The sequence below is a fragment of the Falco punctatus genome, assembly GCF_963210335.1.
Source record: "Falco punctatus genome assembly, chromosome: 11".
Lineage (NCBI taxonomy): Eukaryota > Metazoa > Chordata > Aves > Falconiformes > Falconidae > Falco > Falco punctatus.
This window is the reverse complement of record NC_137591.1, coordinates 27,545,102-27,563,500: the sequence shown is the minus strand read 5'-3', so window position 1 is coordinate 27,563,500 and position 18,399 is coordinate 27,545,102. Positions and strand designations below refer to the sequence as shown.

Below are 18,399 nucleotides of genomic sequence, written 5' to 3'. Positions count from 1 at the left end.
CGGGAAAGGGGCGGGGCGGCTGCTGGGGGCTGCTGGGATTGCGGAGGTAACTTTTTCCCGCCGCCGCTGTTCTCCTGTGAGGTGTGTGGAGTCAGCGCCATGTCCCAGATAGATCGCGAGCTGCTCTTGCAAGAGCTGGGAGGTTGGGATTGGGATCTCTGCCGCCGAGAGATGCCCACCGTTCTTCCCAGGCTTCTTATATCCTTCCTGGGAGGGTGGTTGGGCTGCTGGGTGGTTGTGGGGAAGCATCCCGAAACGGCGGGGGGGTTGTGGGGGCGTGCCTCCTGCAGCCTTGCATAGTTAGAGCAAAGGCATCCGTGGGAGGGAAAGCGGTGCAGTCTTTGTAAGGGGCAGACACAGGGCAGAAAAGCTAGATGCTGGGCGTTTTACTGGAAATACGAACGGTTCTTCATTGAAATAAAAGATTCACGGTAGAAAATAGTGGTGTTCATTTAGCACTGTAGGTAGCTCCTCCCCAAACAAACAAAACAAAAAACCAACATAAAACCAATCAAAAACCCACCCCAAGATGTACTCACCAATACACTAGAAATACTCGTGCTGATGGTGTGAGTACTGAGGTACATGAGCCTGCATCGGTTATGAAGCATCCCTGCCTATTTCATGTGATGGGTGAAGCGTATGTGGAACAGTGAGAGAGAAGCCACTGTGACTGCTGCAGATGCTTTAAAGATGCAACTGTTACAGCAAAATGAGTTTGAGTTTCTTTAACGTTTTTTACTCTATGTATCAAGAGTCTGAAGACTGGACTGAGCATATTCGTAAGTAGTGACCAAGAAGTGCCTCTTCCTATGGGTTGTTGTATTGCAATTGCATTATAAATTCTGTGTTATTTAAAAATACTTATGCTATAACTTGTGACTTTCATGGTCATCAGCAGTCTTGCCAGACCTTGCATGTTACACAATTTGCATGTTGAATAAGTTTGAAGAAAGTCCATGAAGAAGTTATGCATGCAAGGCTGCTTTTTCCTTCCCGCTACTGATTATTAGACACTTCAAAGAAGGGTTCTTTTTCATCATGTATTTTATTGTCTTTTTGGCCATTATCTTATAGGTGGAAAAACTCTTGTAATACTTGATAGTGGTAAGAAAATGAGGCTGGTATGTAATAAAGTTGAATATTAGTGCCAGCCAGCACATTAAATGTGCAACTACTTGCAGTTTGGAATGTTCTAGTTCCATGGGCAAACAATTGTGCTCAGTCTTCAGCTGAGTAGTCAGTCAGGTGTGATGATATTATTGACGGGTTTATACATGTAAGAGACGTTACTGTTACTTGATTTTTTGTATAATAAATGTGTGGCAAATGTTGTGTTGCTGCTCTCAAAATCAAATACCTGATCTGTTTCTGCTTGGTGCAGTTCTTTGTTTCATCTGATAGGTTGCTGCGTATTTCTGATAATGACACATTGTTCTTCTATAGCATTTAAATGCTTTGCTTTGCAGGTGTTCTGAGGATCCTGACTGAAATGTTTTTGCCCCATATCAGCCTTGCAGATTTGGAAGAAACTTTTTTCTCAAAAGTATTACCAAAGGTATGACAGCTTCAATTAAATGTGGAATTTTCAGTTGGTCCAGTGCTAAAACCTGCTTAGAACACAGAGATTCTTTTTTGAGGTCACACAATATAATTATTGGTTTGGGTACAATACTTGAAATTAAAATTTTATCCTTTAACAGTTTTATCGATTTTGTTTTGGGTTGTTTCTGAGATTGTTACCATTCTTTACAGTGGGGAGAGGATTGAATGTGCAATGTAATAGTTTCTCCATTCAGTGGTAGAATTGGTTTTTATTTCTTTTTGAGAAGATTGAGCTTTTTGTGAAATGACCATGGTGGAGAATTTTCATGTGAGGTAGCCTCCCAGGACAAAAATGCTGAAGAGCTCAATGCTCAGATATCATGAATAAATGTTGTGAAATATGTTAATAATATAGTGAAAAACTTTTAGACCATACTGACCTAAGATAAGTTCTTTTTTTTGATTAAATGATGGAGAATTTTGTGCTATAGTTGTATGAAAATTCTTCAGTGTTTACATTTTAAATGAAGTAGAGCAAAGCCAAGTTACTGATCTAAGTTTCAAGGCTCAGCTTGTGTATTTTAAGAAGCTGGTAAAAATGGCCACTTGATTTCCATTTCGTTTATTTTATGTCCTGTAGCAGATCTTGGAGGTTTCAAGAAAAATGGCTCCTAACAAGCCTATGCTGAACAAGGATTGCCGTACCATACCTATTTATGTTGCATCCTGCACATGCCTGGAAGCACCTCACTGTCTTTTGCAGTCTCAGCAGTAACACTTGTCAAATATCCAAGGACCTCAACTAAATTATTGTTGTTTGTAGGTCATAGACTTCATTTTTTTAATGTATTCAAAATGTTAGTGATCGTTCTCAACAAAACCACAAATTTTCTGAGACTAAATTATCCTTTTAAAACGATGTGTAAAAAAATCTTTGGTAGAATGAGGTATATATATTTCAAGTAAATTAGCTGAGAAGTTTGTTTTACTAACAGATTTTTAGGAAAGATAGCAGCTAGTATAGCTTCTGTCTATAATTTGGGAAAACCCTAAGATGGCTTCTTGTTTATCACGTTTTATGATTCAAATGCTAGAAGACATGATTTTCTCCTGTGAGTTATCACAGTAGCCGGTGACTCCATGCCAAGGAAGCAAGCAGTTAAGAGAATAGTGTTACTATTTGCATGTGTATATTTATAAATAAAATGTTTAAGTTTTGTTTTGTTGTGACAGACTCTACAGTTATTTGATAACTTGATGTATGAATTATCCACCGAGGCAAAAGGATTAACCAGCCAGAATACAGAGTTATGCAGTACTGTAAGGAATCTTCTGCAGGCAAGTCCTGTGAAATAAGCTGTCAAAGGAGTGTTTACATTATTCTTTGATTTTTACCTAAAATTACAAGTTTTTTAGAATATTTTTACCACCTACTAACTAGATGGCTAAAATGTTATTTGATGTTCCTTTGCAGTTGAAGCTCAATTAACATTTTGTGAATGATTTGATAACATCTAGCATGTGATGCTAATCATAATTAAAAAAAAAAAATCTCAAATTCTGCTTAATTTCCTAATGCAAATGGAATGTGATTCTCCCTGTTTAAAGAGTGAACCTGGCACCTGGTTATACAGTCACTTAATTCTGAGTTTTAAAATTTTTGTAAATTGAGAAGAGTAGTCAAAAGAAATAACGAAGCTTTCAAAAATATATGGTATCAGAGAAAAACTCTGGAATTGCTTGATATTTTATGGTGCTTCATTCATCTTTATATGCAAAGAACAGTGAACTTTAAACGCTATAAAAATCTAGGTGCAATTCATCTAAGAAAACAGGCTTTTGAAATCATTGCAGGGGTGAAAAACGTTGTTGTTTATTCTTGCTTTAAGACTATGGTGCAGCTCTTGGAAACTCTGACCGGTTGTGTACGATACATCTGCACACTTCAAGAGTGCGTGCCTCTGGAGAGTATCCGCACCCTTCCATCCTCAGTTCTTCATATAATAAAGAACACATTTACACACTGCAAGGTAGGGCTGTGTTAGAAGGAGAAAAATTCTTACGCTGGCTGGCTTTTAGGAAACACTCACTTTGTAAGAACATCCTATTTTGAAGTAATACTGTTGTGGAATTATTTTTTTCAATTTAAATTTAGTTCTTAAATTTTTTATTCAATGCCCAAGTACAAGATTATTTTCAGCTGTCTGACTGGGTAGTGAAAGGCCCAGACTGCGCTATTTCTGTATTTTGCATCAATATCAGTTGAACGTTGTGTTTATGAATGTAGGCTCTCTGTGATACCTGTGCGCTTCTGATAGCTGCGATATTTTCAGAGCTACAAATGGTTACCAAAATGGTGCTACTTACTTTATTCCTATGCAAGTTCCACAGTGGATTGAAAGTTGAGGTTAGGATGTTTATGTTGGTTGCGATGAGTAATGTCTTATCAGGTTTCATGTCTGGATTTGCAGATGCAACAGTAATTCCCTCTAGAGCAGTAAAAATAAAACAAGCTCATCATAAGGACACAATAGCTTTTGGTTGGCCTTCATTTTCACTTTTCAGTTTGTCTTTCCTATGGGAACATTTACATCAGTTTTCCATGTCAGGAGTCAAATGCACGTGCCATACCTTTATCCAAAGGTTAAGATTTGGAATGCTGCTTCCTTTGTTGCTAACATTGGACTGTTTTGTTCAGAAATATGATCTTAGGTTCATATATTGAGGCCTAACACAAAGCCCGCTAAACTCCCTAGAGCCAGGCAGACTTCATTAGTTGATGAAGCTGCAGGTGAATAGCATTTTATGTTTAGCAAACGGGAGTCAGCAGCAGAAGCTACAGATTGGGCTGTGTATTGAAGTAGGTATGTCTATGCCTTGTTCTTTTTTCCAGTGAAATGTGTGACAAAGCTGTCGGTATTTTCAGCATGTGAAACATCAGACTGTGATTCCTGAACTGGTTTTTATAAACGTCGTCTTCCCTGTTTCCTACAGGACAGTGAATCATTGTACTGTGGGCATCTGCACTTGATTTCTGACCTCCTACAAGCTATGTTCAAGGAAACTTACTCTCTTCAGAAGCAGCTGATGGAACTACTTGATATGATTTCCATGGGCTCTGCTTCTACTGAAGATAACGTCACAGATATGGTGTCAGGTATATGTGCATCTAACATTTTTTTAGTATTGCTCAGTCTTTTTTTTTTTTTTTTCTTATAGAGAGGTATGTTTGAATTTTTAAAACAGGGTTCTGAGCATGCTGACATCCTGACCAGCCTTTCAGACAGCACTGTGTTAAAGCTTGAAATATTTCAGTTTTTCTCCTGAAACTTTCTCTGTGGGGTGGGGCATGTTGTGTAGGTTTGTAGGAAACAGGCAGCATCTAAGCACTCGGCCAAGTTTCCTGATTCTGTGTTAGTGTGATGGTATTTTCTTAGTGCTTGTGGTTGCTGCTGTTTTCCTAGGAGCAGCGTAGCTGTGAACTCATGAATCAGACTTCACTCAGTTGTTGTTGTTATTAATTCCTCTGTAGTAATCCACACTGTGCTGGAGATATGCGCTGTCATTTCTGATATGGACCATGCTCTTCATGCCAATACGTGGAAGTTCATAGTCAAGTATGTCATTGAACTCTTTGGATTTTATTGTAATATAAACAGACTGTAATCTTAAATAACCAGTGTTTCAATAGCTTTATGTTCAGAGTTTCAAATAAAATTGAAATTAGAGATTTCAGTTTAGCTATTTAGCTAATAAGTACATTTAGAAATTTAATTTAGGTACTTAGCTAGTATAGTATTAAAGGCCCTGAAGGTAGTTAGGAATTGTGCATGAAAAGTAATAGAAGCTTGTCTTTTGGATTACAATGCAGAAGAAAATCTGAAACACCATAATCTGAATAAATAATCTTAAGAGGCCTGACCTACAGTTTTGTAAGAGTTTTTGACTTGAGTTGTGCTGTCTTGCACTTTCATCCTGCCTTTCCTCTGTGTTTTACTTGTGGCTATGAAGAGGGTTGTTCTCTAAATTTCTGATTTCAGTGTACATTGATGTTGCATCAATACATTGATGTTGCATCAATTAGTGTTACATAAAAGCCTAAATTGAAGAATTAGTTGTTTGGATTTGTACTAACTCATTGCATGCTGGCTTCTGACAATTAAATACCTGATTATATTCCTACTTTTTTAGGCAAAGCCTGAAGCATCATTCTCTGCTGCAGCACCATCTGAAACACAGTGACATCCTTGGTGGCCTGTGCAAGGACACTCTATTTTCTTTTCACTCCTGTTTGCAGCTGGCTGAGCAAATGAAGATGTCAGAGATACAGGTGAATCAAAAAGCTCCCAAAGCTGCCATCAAACTTGAGGAGGATAAATTCTTTGTTCTGTATTATTGCTTGGAGTGGTTTAGGTTTGGTTTGTTGGGTTGTTTGGTTGGGTTTTTTTCACTTCCTGTAGTAGGCAGAGTATGTAGTTCTTTTGAAACCAAGTGAAAAAACATAACTTTGTTTAGATTGGGGATGTTTTAGCAAGGCACTGAAAAAAAGTTTCCACCATACTCTATGGAAATGTCTTTTATTTCCTAAACTGACAATATCCTAAGGTCAATCAAAAGATAACATTGCAATTCTGAATATTGCCACAAAAATGTTGAGGCCTACTGAAGATTTTTACAGCTTTTCTCTCATAGCTGTGGAGTCTGTAGAGAATCAAGTTTGAAATAGGTTTTAAACATTGTTAGCAATTTAACTTCATTTTTTTCTTGTATTACTCTGTATGTGAAGTTTTAGAGCTGCTTTTTTTGGGCAGGATGGTGCTGACCTCAGGCTGTTCCAGAAGACGGTCAAACTGTGTAGATTCTTTGCTAATTCCCTTGCACACTACACCAAGGTAGGTTTTAATACTTTAATTCTATGTTAGTATTAAATTAAAGCCTCTGGTCTGCAAATGGAATAATTTTGTACTGCATTGTATCTTAACAATTTATAACTATACCGTATGGGTGGTATAATTGACATCCACGCGTAACCTGCTTGTAGTTCTTCCACCTGTATATACTCAGAAGCCTAAGCAGGATTACTGCTGTGATTCAACAGAAAAGCAAACAGCAATAATAAGCTGTTGCAAGCAGTGTCACTGAGGAGTGGGGTCCAGTCTTTACAGGCAGCCTTGAGACAGTGCAACAGAAACTATCTGGAAGCATTAAGCAGATGAAACCTGTTGCCAGGTTGTTTCAGTTGCTTGTTTCGGCAACCGAAAATGATGTGGCATTAGTAAGAAGAAGTGTCCGTGCACTTACTCTTGTTAGCTTTGACACTGATTTCTTGCTCTTTTTCCTGGCCCTTTCACTTTGTTGCTGTGTTCTCTTTTTCTCATTATTAGAAGACATGCTGTAAATCTACCCGTTTTAAGAATGGATGTGAAAAACTTTTGCTCTTTAGGAATAGCACTGATGGTACATTCTGCATCTGTTCTGTCCCATGGGATAAAAGCAGGGGGGTGATTTTTTTTGTTGTGTTTTTTTTTTCTTCTGCACAAAACAAATAGCGTTTTGACAGGATAAAGCAGCCTTACAGCGTGTATGAGACCACTTCAGATTTCTGTGGCTCTCTGTGACTATTACAAATGTACTTACCAATTTTTTTAAGCATGCCTCTAAATTTAGCCAGTTCACCTACAATATATATATATACATGTAGTGTAATTAGTCTTAGGAGCACTTTCTTCATTGTTTGCTTTGCACTTGTTTTGTGCTGTGGATTGTTAGAACTTAAGCAATTTTTGCAGTATAGTAGTTTGCACACCAGTATAGTAAAATGGAAAGGAAGTGTACTTAATCATGTATTTTATATTAAAAGTACCATTCAAAACTAATAATTTTTGCAGGAATTTCTTTCTTTCTTCTCTGATTTGTGTTCTCAGTTACATCAGCTCTTTCTTCAGATATACAGGTAAGTGAAGTACAAATAATTGATTATTGATAGTATCTTAACATCTCCATCCTTCATTCTTAGTTTTTGAGATGTAAAAATAGAATTCTTGTTCTAGAGCTGTTACCTTCCTTTCTTCATGTACGGAAAACTAAAATATGTTTTTAATAAATTGGGCATTTTTGTGTGATACTAATTACCTTAACCCCGTTTTTGATGAGTGTCCAGTATTGACAAACCACTGACTTTGTTGCAATAACTTATGTCAACATTTCTTAACAATTTATGTGCGGAATATGCAGATTATCTTGGACACTGGGTCTATTTATGCAAGTTGAAAATTCTTGTTCCTGAAGTCAAAATTCCCCAAGGTAGGATTTGCCCTTTAGTCACCTTGAAATGAAGCAATTAGGCAGGGTTAAAACTGAGCAACCCAGCAGTGTACCTTCCAGTTTGAAACAGATTGTTTTCAATCTCTAAGACAAAGTACAGAAACATTTGTCCTGAAGGGAGAGAGCATCAGAAACAGAGCATTCTGAAATTTTTCATAGCTTTACTGTTGTGTTTATAATCTTGTGAAATCTCACGAAAGGACACTGTGGTTCTCTCGGAAGCAAGCACTTTTTTAACATTATGCTTGTGAAGCCTAACAGTCTGCAAGTGGCTGACTGTTTTTCTTTCAAAAGTTTTGTTGTATTTGCTGCAACAGTGGGGAAGAATAGTGGAAAGTGGACTTCATAATCGAGGGCTGATTTCAGTCATTCTTTTGGAATTGAAACCAGGTTCTGTGGTGAGATGTGCACATGAGTTCACTATGTGTTTCACTGCAAGGTCAGGTGGATTTTTTTATGAGTTTCCTTTTCTAACTTTACTTACATTGTAGATCTTTTTCAAGTGGAAGGTTGTGAAATTTTATTCACTCAGCAAAACTGAGCAGGATTTTTGAGTAGGAAGCATTTTTACAGTCAGTAAGTTGTAAGAGAGGTTTTCGTTTCATGAATTCCTTTGCTTTATACTCACTTCTTTTTTTCTTCTATTGCTCAGGGTCTTTTTTCTCTTCAAAGAAATTTTGGTACACTTTTATTAGTGTCATGTGTTAGATCAGTGCTATCACATTTATGACCATCAAATTGTGTATACAGGTGTTTGCTTGGTTTTTCATTGCTTGACTTGTTTGTGATTCAGTGTAGTTCTTCTTAGGTGTGTTATGTATTTTACATGTGTTTTCCATGAGCCTGTAAGATTTTCTTTCAATGTTTCATAAAATACTTGATTATGATGTTTAGTTTAATGAGTGAATGCAGAGTTGTAACTCTCAGGCTACAATACATACTCTAAAATGGGGAGCCTTTTATTTCATAATAACAAGGAAATAATGAATTTGCCTTTTTGTAGTTCTTTTGAAAAATGTTACTGAGAATGCTACTGTAACTTTTTTTTTCTGGCCCCCCTTAGCAAATTTCCTCCCAGTCTCTATGCTCCAAACATCTTAGAAGTTCATCGAGATGAAATATCCCGGGTTTTTCTTGTGGCTCTGGACCCTCTCATCAACCAGCTGCTTCCCTTTAGCCCTTTTATGGAGCAAGTGTTAAGTGAAAAGTTAGGTGGGTTTAAAATACAGCTACTACTGCTATAGTACTACGTAAGCATCTCTGAGGGATCAGGGCTGATATTTTGACTTTATGGACTATCAGTTGTATTCTGATTTGCTTGGCTCTGATTGTTTTGAAAGTGCTATGATATAATCACTTGCGTGCTAGCTCAGATTAATTTTATAACCAATAGTTCCTGTTAAATGCATCTTTTCCGAAGTACTTTCAATAACTTCATTATCAATCTGGTTAATAAAAATCCTATCAATTCTGCTGCTTTGTGTAATTTCAGTCCACGTTTGTCACAAATTTTCAAAGTAAGCTGAAATTTTTCTGCTCTTCTGTTGGTGGGGGAAGACAGCTATTTTTTCCTAAATTATTTTCTGTGAAAAGTAGAATGCCTTCAAACTGGGAAATGATCGTCTTTTTGTTACAACACGCCCCCCTCCCCAATTTCTGCCCTGACCAGTGTGTCAGAATTCTGAGATAGCCGACTTGCTTCTCTCCCATATGCGTACCCTGGCCTTGTGATTATCCTAACACACTTAGAAGAAAACTTTGTGTTTTCAGTGTTTGAGACATCCCATGCTTTCAAGGAGACTGGATGCATAAGGCATCTAGAATTGTAACTCTTTCGCAGCATCTTGCAGTGACAGTGTAAAACTGGAATATTTTAGATTTTGCCTGATTCAGTATATTGCATTTATTTTTCACTTCAAACACAGTGTTCATGATGAAATGTTCCTTTTTTCCCAGCTGTCTGTGATTTTTTGATTGTTTTACTAGGAACATTTGTCATTTGTTTAAAAGCCAGTTTACACACAACCAAGGCAACTAGCATCACTTTTTAAAACTTCTACAGGTCTCCCTCCTGAGCAGCAGCTCCCTCAGTGTCTCATCCTGATTACCATAATGGACAAGCTGTCCACTCAGCCTGAAGAAGTGCAGACTCTCTGGAACACAGGAAAAAGGTACTAAAAAGGTTTTCCTTGTAGTTCTTCACCTCTTCATTACAGTAATCAGCCTATATGAGCAAAAGGAGTGGCTCAGCTGCTGGGGTTTCCCTTGCAACTGTATAGTAACATGTCTTACTCTATGGATTCGTACCCTTGTGGTGTGAAAAACAGGATCTGATGTTCAGTGATTCAGCAGTGAAGGATACAGAACCATAAATGTCTTTGTTTTTTCAGGAAAGGAATGGTATTTAGAGTACATCCATGGTAGGAAGAGAGAGATGTATGTAATTTGTTGATACTTCGTCTTGCATTTTTATGCCTAAACTCTAATAATCACCTGAATTTGTAAAAGAGGAAGATAGGAACGGAAATCTCATGTAAAAGCACTGAAGTTACTGCCATTGTTTCTGGTCAAAGACAAAGATTCTGTACTTCAGATGTTGCTTGCAGGATTTGGGATTTGCAAATCTGTAACCCAGCTGTGTTTCTCCACCAAACCCCACCTTCTTTTTTTTCTTTTACCCTTGTAGCCTGTCTTTGTTTTCAGCTCTCTTCTTCAGTTTCCAGCAATGTTCTGCCGAGCTTTCTCTCCCTGTTTGTTTGCCAGAGGTGATTAGTACAGGACAGCCAGCAGTTCCCATCACCCTCTATCACTATGTCTGTATCCACCTGTGCTCCTTCATTGCTTCCACACTCCCATCACACTTTCCTCAGCTGGTAAGATTTTTTTTTTTTTTTTTTCTTATCACCTTCTCAGCTGTTGTGATGCATAGATACTGTTTAAAAAAGGAGTTCTTTCTAATGATCTAGCTCTGAAGAGATGCTTAGGTATGAAGTTCTGTAGAAAGGAGCTGGGATACAGTTACATGACTGGCGTTCAATTATAAAGCAAATGTCACTTGTGGGAAAGGGAAAATAAAGCTTCATATAAGTTCTTGAGAACCTCTGTGGCGTTGGAAATTTTTGTTCTTTTTGGGAGGAGGGGAGCTCAAGTTGTTATAAAAGTTCAGCGCCTTCTTTTCTGCAGTATTCAACTTGTATTAAATTTACGTGGATTTTTTAGTCTATACTGTGAAGTAATAAAGTGACATTTAATATTTAAATACTAAATAAATACATATTAAATAGATAAATGTTAATTAAATAAAAATAAATAGATTATATTGTTGTATTCCAGCTAATAACATGCCATAAAATAATAAGTAGTATATTTTTTTACTTCAGAGGAGTATTCAGGGCTTTGATTAAGGTTATATAATGTTTTAGAAGTTTTTCACTTTTTACTGCACATAGACAAAAGAACCTCTAGATAAATGTTAACCTTTGTAAAATTAAGAGCAGTCACAAAAACTATAGCTCTAATTTAGTTTTTCTTTTTCTGAATGCTACTTTCCTCTTTCAGATAAAATTTGTGTTCCGAAAAGAGGGACAAGTTTTATTTGGTTTTCAGTAAACTGCTAATAAAGCTGGCAAGGACATTGGCAATACATTGCTTTTAAAATAAAAACAACAAACCCATAAAGTTGCCTTGTGAAGAAGGGATGCACATGATGGAATGTTTTGAAAAATGAAGGATTCTCAGCCCATTGAAATGGATGTACATAGACATTCGAAGTATGCAAAACTAAAGGTGTAGCTGCTTGCTTGATGGTGTAGCTGAAGACAGAGTGTGAAAATGAGTTCTTAAAACGTTCTAGATTGGATAAGCTGAAAATCCTACTAGGTTTTTTGATAATTAGTGGAGTAAAAGTAATAGTAGGCCTGCAGTCTGTTTCTGCATGAATTTGCATACATACTTTCTCCTCAGGAGTATGCTCTGCTGGATGCTGTGCTGGGTTCTAGTATGATCACGTCTCTGCTGGCAATGGACTCATGGTGCTTCCTTGCCCGGTAAGATTTTTTTTGTTACAGGTCAAGCAGGATTTCCAGAGATCCAGTTAGTTCTGTTGTATATAATTCCTTGAGAGATACTTTTTAAAGACAAAATTGTTCCATAATTGGATTCTTTTCAGATATAGAGCATAGTTTGAAAATTAGAAGCAGAAAAGGCTTAGCTATTTTTACATTCATGCACGCAAGGGGGACATACCTTTTCTATTATTTAATAATTGGTTTTTGGAATGGTTCTCACAAGTAAATTGTGTTTGTGCATATCAAGTTTAAATATGTTAAAGGAAATGGCCATCTCTCAGACAAGATTTATGATATTTAGTCTGTAAAAGAGCAGGAAGTACAGACTTACAAGCTTCCATCTCTCACATTCTAGATATGGAACAGCTGAACTGTGTGCTCACCACGTTGTTGTGATCGCCCACTTGGTAAGAACTACAAGGATGTTTGCAATTTGGCACCAGTTTTAATCCTAGTCCTACTAGCAAACTTTCTAAATGAGCAAAGACAGGAATTTCATTTTTTTTCCAAATCCAAACTGTGTTTGGGTTAATAATTAGCAATAGCAGTACTGTGAAAATACAAAACAATATGCTGAGGATTTCCAGCATGTCCTGCATTGTTTTATTTAGACTGTTACTGCTGTGATCCCACGTAGCAACTCTCGGAACGTTCTGTATAGAATTCATTTGCTGAGTGGTGATTTTTTCCTTAATTTAATTAGATTCATTATCTTTTATTTTAATTTTATCCTAATTCAGGTAAAGTCTTGGCCCAGTGACTGTTACCAAGTCTCTGCCTTGGGTGTTCTGCTGAGGCGTATGCTGTTCTTGATGGCTCCAGATCATCAGGCAAGTATAGCACCAGCATCTTCTGTCCTTAATAGAAGAGATTTGAATCAGTGGCCTGTGTTAAAATACCCTCTTTCAGTTCTTCAGAAATGACAAGGTGTTGAGTGCTTGCTTGCTGTACTTGATATTGTACTTGTTGCTACTTTGTCACAGCAGATCCCAATTTGTGCAGGTGTGATTTTTAAAATAAGAGGCACATAACACCTTTTGTAAGAGTGGTCTTACTAAGTGGTGAATAAGTCATTTTTTTGACCAAGTATGAAAACAGCACATCTCCCAGATTTGCTGAGACTGTATGTCCTGTCCTTGCATCTGCAGCTGGTGTTCATCAGTGTTCTCATGTCATCAGATACAGAGTAGTATCCTTTCCTGTCAGTGCCTCTCTATTTACCTTGGAGGGGCTAAAGCTCTTTCTTCTGGTTGCTAGGGGCATTGCTTCAAGCAGCTGAAAGAGTAAGTTGCTTAGTCATTCTGATGTCCTATATGTGATGGTGGAGGTAGCAGTTCTAGAAGGTTTTTATATAAGAAGTTTTATTTTATTTAAATTAAAGGTTTTACACAACTTTATTCTCATGTAATATTTGAAAAGGTAACTGGCAGTACATTTTGGTTGCTCAAGTTTCTAACAGATTATCAAATTGTCTTCCAGTCTGTTTAGTTCTTGTTAACTTCTGTTTGCAGGTAGAATTTGCTCATAAGTTTCTTCCAGAAGAGGTGGAGAACTTGCGTGTGTGGCAGCACTTATCCCTCAAGGCCCTGAATCCTGATCTGAGGAAACAAGTGGCATGTCAGCTCTGTGTGGCAGGGCTCGCACAGTGCAGGCGATGGCTGAATAGCAGCCGCATTCTGGGAGAGCTTCAATCTGTGGTAAAGGAGATGTCATTCTTTTTGTAAAAAAACATGTGAACTCTGGATTTCCAAACTATAAGGATTCTGTTCCTGTCACCTCAGTTCTGTTTTTCTGTGTGTTGCACAGGTTTTTTCCATGCTTAATTGGCATATGCCTGAGCAAGAACTCTCATTTTAATGTTTTCTCCTAGTACACAACACCTTAGGACCCTCTAGTCTGAGGGTGTCAGTAAAGGTCTTGTGGTTTATTAGTTATTCTAGTTGTTAGCTCTCTAGGTGAGTAAATGTATTTTTCTTTAGAAATTCTGATTTATATTATGTCATACAATTATTTTTAAGTTTTGGAGTCCTGGCTGGTTTTATGCAGCATTAAATCTGAAAGATGCTCACCGGTCTCCTGGGCAAAGGAGTGTGAGAAACCAGAGACTTCCACATGAAGTATCTGCTGCCAGCTTTCGCCTGCTAATGTAGTGTAATTTCACTACAGCGCTGTGTGAAACTCACAGAAGTAACGGATGGTTTCCTTGCTTTGGAAGCTTTATTGGCCAGTGGCCTGGTGGATTAGCTGTACTGTACAGCTGATGCAGCACATTGGGCTTCTTGCCATCTTGTATCATTTTAAATGTTTGATATGAGCCTGGGGGTTTGGTTTGTTTTAAATGTAATTTTTTTTGGTCTTACTAATACATTTTTTCCTACTAGAATACTGCCCTTTCTGTCCTGTTGGCTGCATGCAGTTTTGCTGATGACACTCTGGAGGCAGAACTTCAGGCATCTGTCTTGGAAGTGCTTGGTCAGTTCTGGACTTTTCTGCAGGCTAAGCAGGTAAGAGAATTTGCTGCTCCAATGATGAAAGCACGAGGTCTCTGGGAGGCTGGTGCTGTATCATCATGTGTTTGTTACTAAGTTGTTTTACTTGGATTGGACCATTTGTGTAAAGCACAGTGTAACTGTGCTTCCCATGTGCTGTCAGCTGGTTTGTGTATTAGGCAGGTGCCTGCTCTGGGAAGTGGAGTTTGAATTTTCCTGAATGTTAAATATATTGGCACCTTCTTACTCTGTTACTTGGTGTCAGATTCAGACTTGCTTAACAAGAAGTCTGAAATACCTTATTCTGATTCATACCGGTTACAAATTTGGCTTATTTTAAATGTTCATTAGCATGTGAACAAAACTCATGGTGATCTAATTAGAACATAGCTTGTTAGCACATGAAAACCCATAGAGCTAGTAACCTTCCTCCTGTATTTGAGAACAAGGGGGTAAGACGATGCCCTGGCGACTGTATACCTGTTCATGGCTGCAGTTGCAGTAAAGAAGAAAAGGTTTGTCATGGTTCATACTCTGGATTAAAAAAGAAAGTCTGAGTGGGGGTGAAGAAGAGCCAACAATGTGCCCCTTCAGAAGTCTCTTCCAACCTCAGCCATTCTGTGGAGACATTTGGCAAATGATCAGTGAAAAGAAATAGTTCAGATAACCTTTAGCTGCTTATATTAGTGAGTGGAAGAAGGAGATAAGGGATAAGAAATATTTTTAATAAAAATCAAAGAAAAGGGTCTTGTAAAATATGACTACCTAGAAGTATTTATATGACTGTTTTAATATTTGCTGCTGCTTACGATGTGTTGTTTTAGGTGTGTGAAGTTAAGCTAAGAATTTTGGAACACTACTGTAACTTTAAATTCTTTCTTAAGCAGTTATTCCATAAGCTAAAATGCAGTGTTACTAACATCTTGTGATCTGTTGAAGGTCTCAGATGAGCCATGTCTCCAGCAGACACTGTGTTTACTACTTCACCTTTTGGAATTCTTTGTCCAAGCATTAGATGCGCAACCAATTACTCAGGTAAAAAAAAAAACCCACAAAACAAAACCTTACAGATTAGGAGTAATTTACTACGTGAAAACCAAGTTCTTTGTGATTTACTGAAATCTCAAATGAGTTATTTCATGGTCTGGCCTTCTCTTTAACACATGGAGGTTCCTAATTTTATTTCTTCCTTGATTACTTTCCTGGTCTTTAAACCAAGTATATGGCACTTTGCTTCTGAGACTCCCATTACTCTCTAAGGTAATTGAGACATACGGCTGTGCTGTAGAGAATGCTCATTGCTTTCTAAAATGCACACTGCAGCTTTATACTAGCCAGTTTTATACAAGGTGTAGCATACCCCCTCCTGTTTTCAGTCCAGTTTTCTAAACTCAGTGTCCTGAGATTTAAGGGTGAGATGGTTTTCACCTGCAGTCTGTTCAATGGAGCTTCACTGGAGTTTGTTTTCTGCAGGTATTTGCACTGCAGTCTTCCCTTTTCCAGTTGGATCCCCCAGATCATGTTCGCCTAGCGATGGTGGATTTTCTCTCTTCTATGGGAAAGGTGTTTATACCACAAGAAGCACAGGTAAATATAATTGTGGCGTTAGTGAAATAATCTTGTCTTTTGATGACAAGATATGCTATTTATTTAAATATAAAGTTAATGGATCAATTTCATTAAATACATACAGGAGTGCCAGGGCATAATCATCTGAGAAACTTGTTAATGGTCTAGAGCAGTTTTATTTTTCATCCAGACTTGCTGAGTGCATGTCAGATGCTTGGTTTATTCATTTGCTTGTTGCTTCTCACCAGTTATTCGGACTGATGTTTGAACCTCCAAGAAGAAAGAATAGAACATGTCACCTCCCTCATGGTGTTGTTTTTGTCAGACAGGGCAGTAGCACTCTCCTGTTTCACAAACCTGTGCCTCGACCTTAGAGTGAATCTTTAATAATTGATCATTATGGTAAGATGTGCACAACTAACTCTTTGGAACTGATAGATATCTGTTCCTCTTTCAGAGGCAAGTTGTACCCCAGTTGTCGTGTTTGTTTGCTTCTCTGCTAGCTGACCAGACCTGGCTGATTCATCAGCACGCATTAGAGGCATTCACACATTTTGCAGAGGTAAGCATAGAAGAGCTCTGGATGCCTGTATTTGGCTCTGTTAACTTTTGTTGTACAAAAATTCTTCTGTCTTAAACGTTTGCTGCTCTTCACTAACCCGTCTGGATCTTAGTATTACTTTTGATGTGCCATAGCATCTGTAATGAGGGCTCATGGAGCTGGAAGTGAAGGAAGATGAAGCACGGGTTGCTTAGATTGATTACACCAGAGAAGGGACTGTCACAGAAACATTTTTTACTTTGTTCCTTTGTAAATACAAATGTACTAAACTATTACTCAACATTTTTGGCAGGAAACAAGCCATGAAGATGTTGTTCCTCAGTGCCTTAATTCTGAAGAAATTAAGAACAAAGTTGTTAGTTTTCTGGCTAAGGTATGTATGTTTGAACCATTTTACTGCTTTCTTACTTGATGTTGTACACATCCATAGTAAGCAGTACACTGCCTGTGTCTATAACTGCGTTGTCTGCATGGTGATTAAATAAGTAAATTTAAAATTAATTGTTCTGTTAACTGGGTTCTGGTTGAACTTTTCTACTTGCTTTAATCAGCAGAATTAACAACTGCCATTCCTGTACATGTTGCTCTGCCAGTACTTCTGAACTTCTGATTTTTCCCTTCTTGAACAACAACAAAAAGATTAAATTGCAGTTGTTGTTGTAAGCAGAGAAGTTCTCTGTTTAAAAAGACAGTAACTTCATATTCAGTTTGTGTGATTTCCTTCCCTGTTTCTCTTGGGTCAGTTTCTGAAAGCTAGATGAACATGTATGAAGCATCTTAGTCCCTTTTTGCATGTTATAAAAAATTCTCTTATGAGCAGATGGCTGTTCAGGCAGAACATAAACAGTGGGAAAGAGGAGGTGGTTGTCATTGTGTAACCTAAGGCAGGGCTACCTGCATGAACCATTTTTGACAAACAGATAATTAGCAAAAGAACTGATAGCTGCCAGTGATGCTACACTAAAGCTGTAGATAACTTCAGTCTCCTGCTCAGAAGAGTGCGCGAGAAGTTAGATTAATCTTGAACTGCATGTTAAGATCCCTGTCTCGCTCCCTCCCCTTTGTGGCATATAAATTGAGCCTGCAAAGGCTGGTAATGCTACCTTGGTTTAGTACCTCTCCTGTGGCTTTCTCCCTAGACAAGGCAAGTAGAAGAGACAACAGAAGCACGAACAGAACGCATGAAGCAAGAAAGGCTTACCTGCAGTGCACAGTTCATGAAAATGGATGGAAAACTGGAGTCAACAGGAGAGGTATGTGCACTTCTTTAATCTATCTGGGCTCCACTCAATTGCTGTCAGTTCTGGGAAGTCTCTAAAGAGGTTCAAGATGGTCTTGCTGCCTGCCATGGTTGTGTGCACACCTGGCCCTTAGTATTATAACCTGAATGCTCTGTTTTGCCTGCCAGCTGCAAAACTCTCACAAGGCAAGGGGAGTCACTTGCAGCTCTTCTTCCTTCTAAGGGTTTTTTTTTGCATTTGGATGAAGACTGATTGCTTATGTAGAGCATTATAAATGATGTCTCCTGTTAACTTAAATCTGCAGCCTCTGGCAAAAAAAGCGTGTCACTCACCCTCTGAGGAGGAGTATAAATCAGCAGTAGGCACGATGGAGGGGGCAGTGGAGGCTGTGAAGCTGCTGCTCCGGAAAGGGTCACCCCCTGCTTGGCTTGCGGTAAAACTGGAGACTCTACATACAGCTGTAGCTGACCTCAGAGACAGTGTACGGTAAGGTGCTCAACAGGTTTTAGAACAATAAACCAGCTCAGCTCCCTGCTCTGAGGGAAGAGATGCCTTTGTAGCTGTGATTACTGGAGAAGAAAAAACTGCCACGGGGCGATGCT

At 38.2% G+C, this 18,399-nt stretch overlaps 1 protein-coding gene across 2 annotated transcripts; it reads left to right on the top strand.

Annotated features, from left to right (window-relative positions):
• The first annotated feature begins 1 nt into the window (after window position 1).
• On the top strand, window positions 2-18,344 carry FIRRM (FIGNL1 interacting regulator of recombination and mitosis). Of its 2 annotated transcripts, none has more exons than XM_080407369.1 (24): window positions 2-198; window positions 743-782; window positions 1,470-1,558; window positions 2,779-2,883; window positions 3,435-3,575; window positions 4,540-4,702; window positions 5,078-5,162; window positions 5,737-5,875; window positions 6,357-6,437; window positions 7,434-7,498; window positions 8,933-9,081; window positions 9,932-10,040; window positions 10,556-10,742; window positions 11,833-11,915; window positions 12,292-12,343; window positions 12,677-12,766; window positions 13,448-13,633; window positions 14,318-14,440; window positions 15,365-15,460; window positions 15,899-16,012; window positions 16,452-16,556; window positions 16,849-16,929; window positions 17,696-17,809; window positions 18,102-18,344. In XM_080407369.1, exons 1-24 carry the CDS (start codon window positions 100-102, stop codon window positions 18,285-18,287), a joined length of 2,682 nt encoding a protein of 893 aa, XP_080263495.1. In that variant the 5' UTR covers window positions 2-99; the 3' UTR covers window positions 18,288-18,344. The 2 variants fall into 2 exon arrangements, with proteins under 2 accessions (XP_080263495.1, XP_080263494.1); XM_080407368.1 differs by having other exon boundaries at window positions 12,677-12,770; window positions 13,452-13,633.
• The last annotated feature ends 55 nt before the right edge of the window (window positions 18,345-18,399 follow it).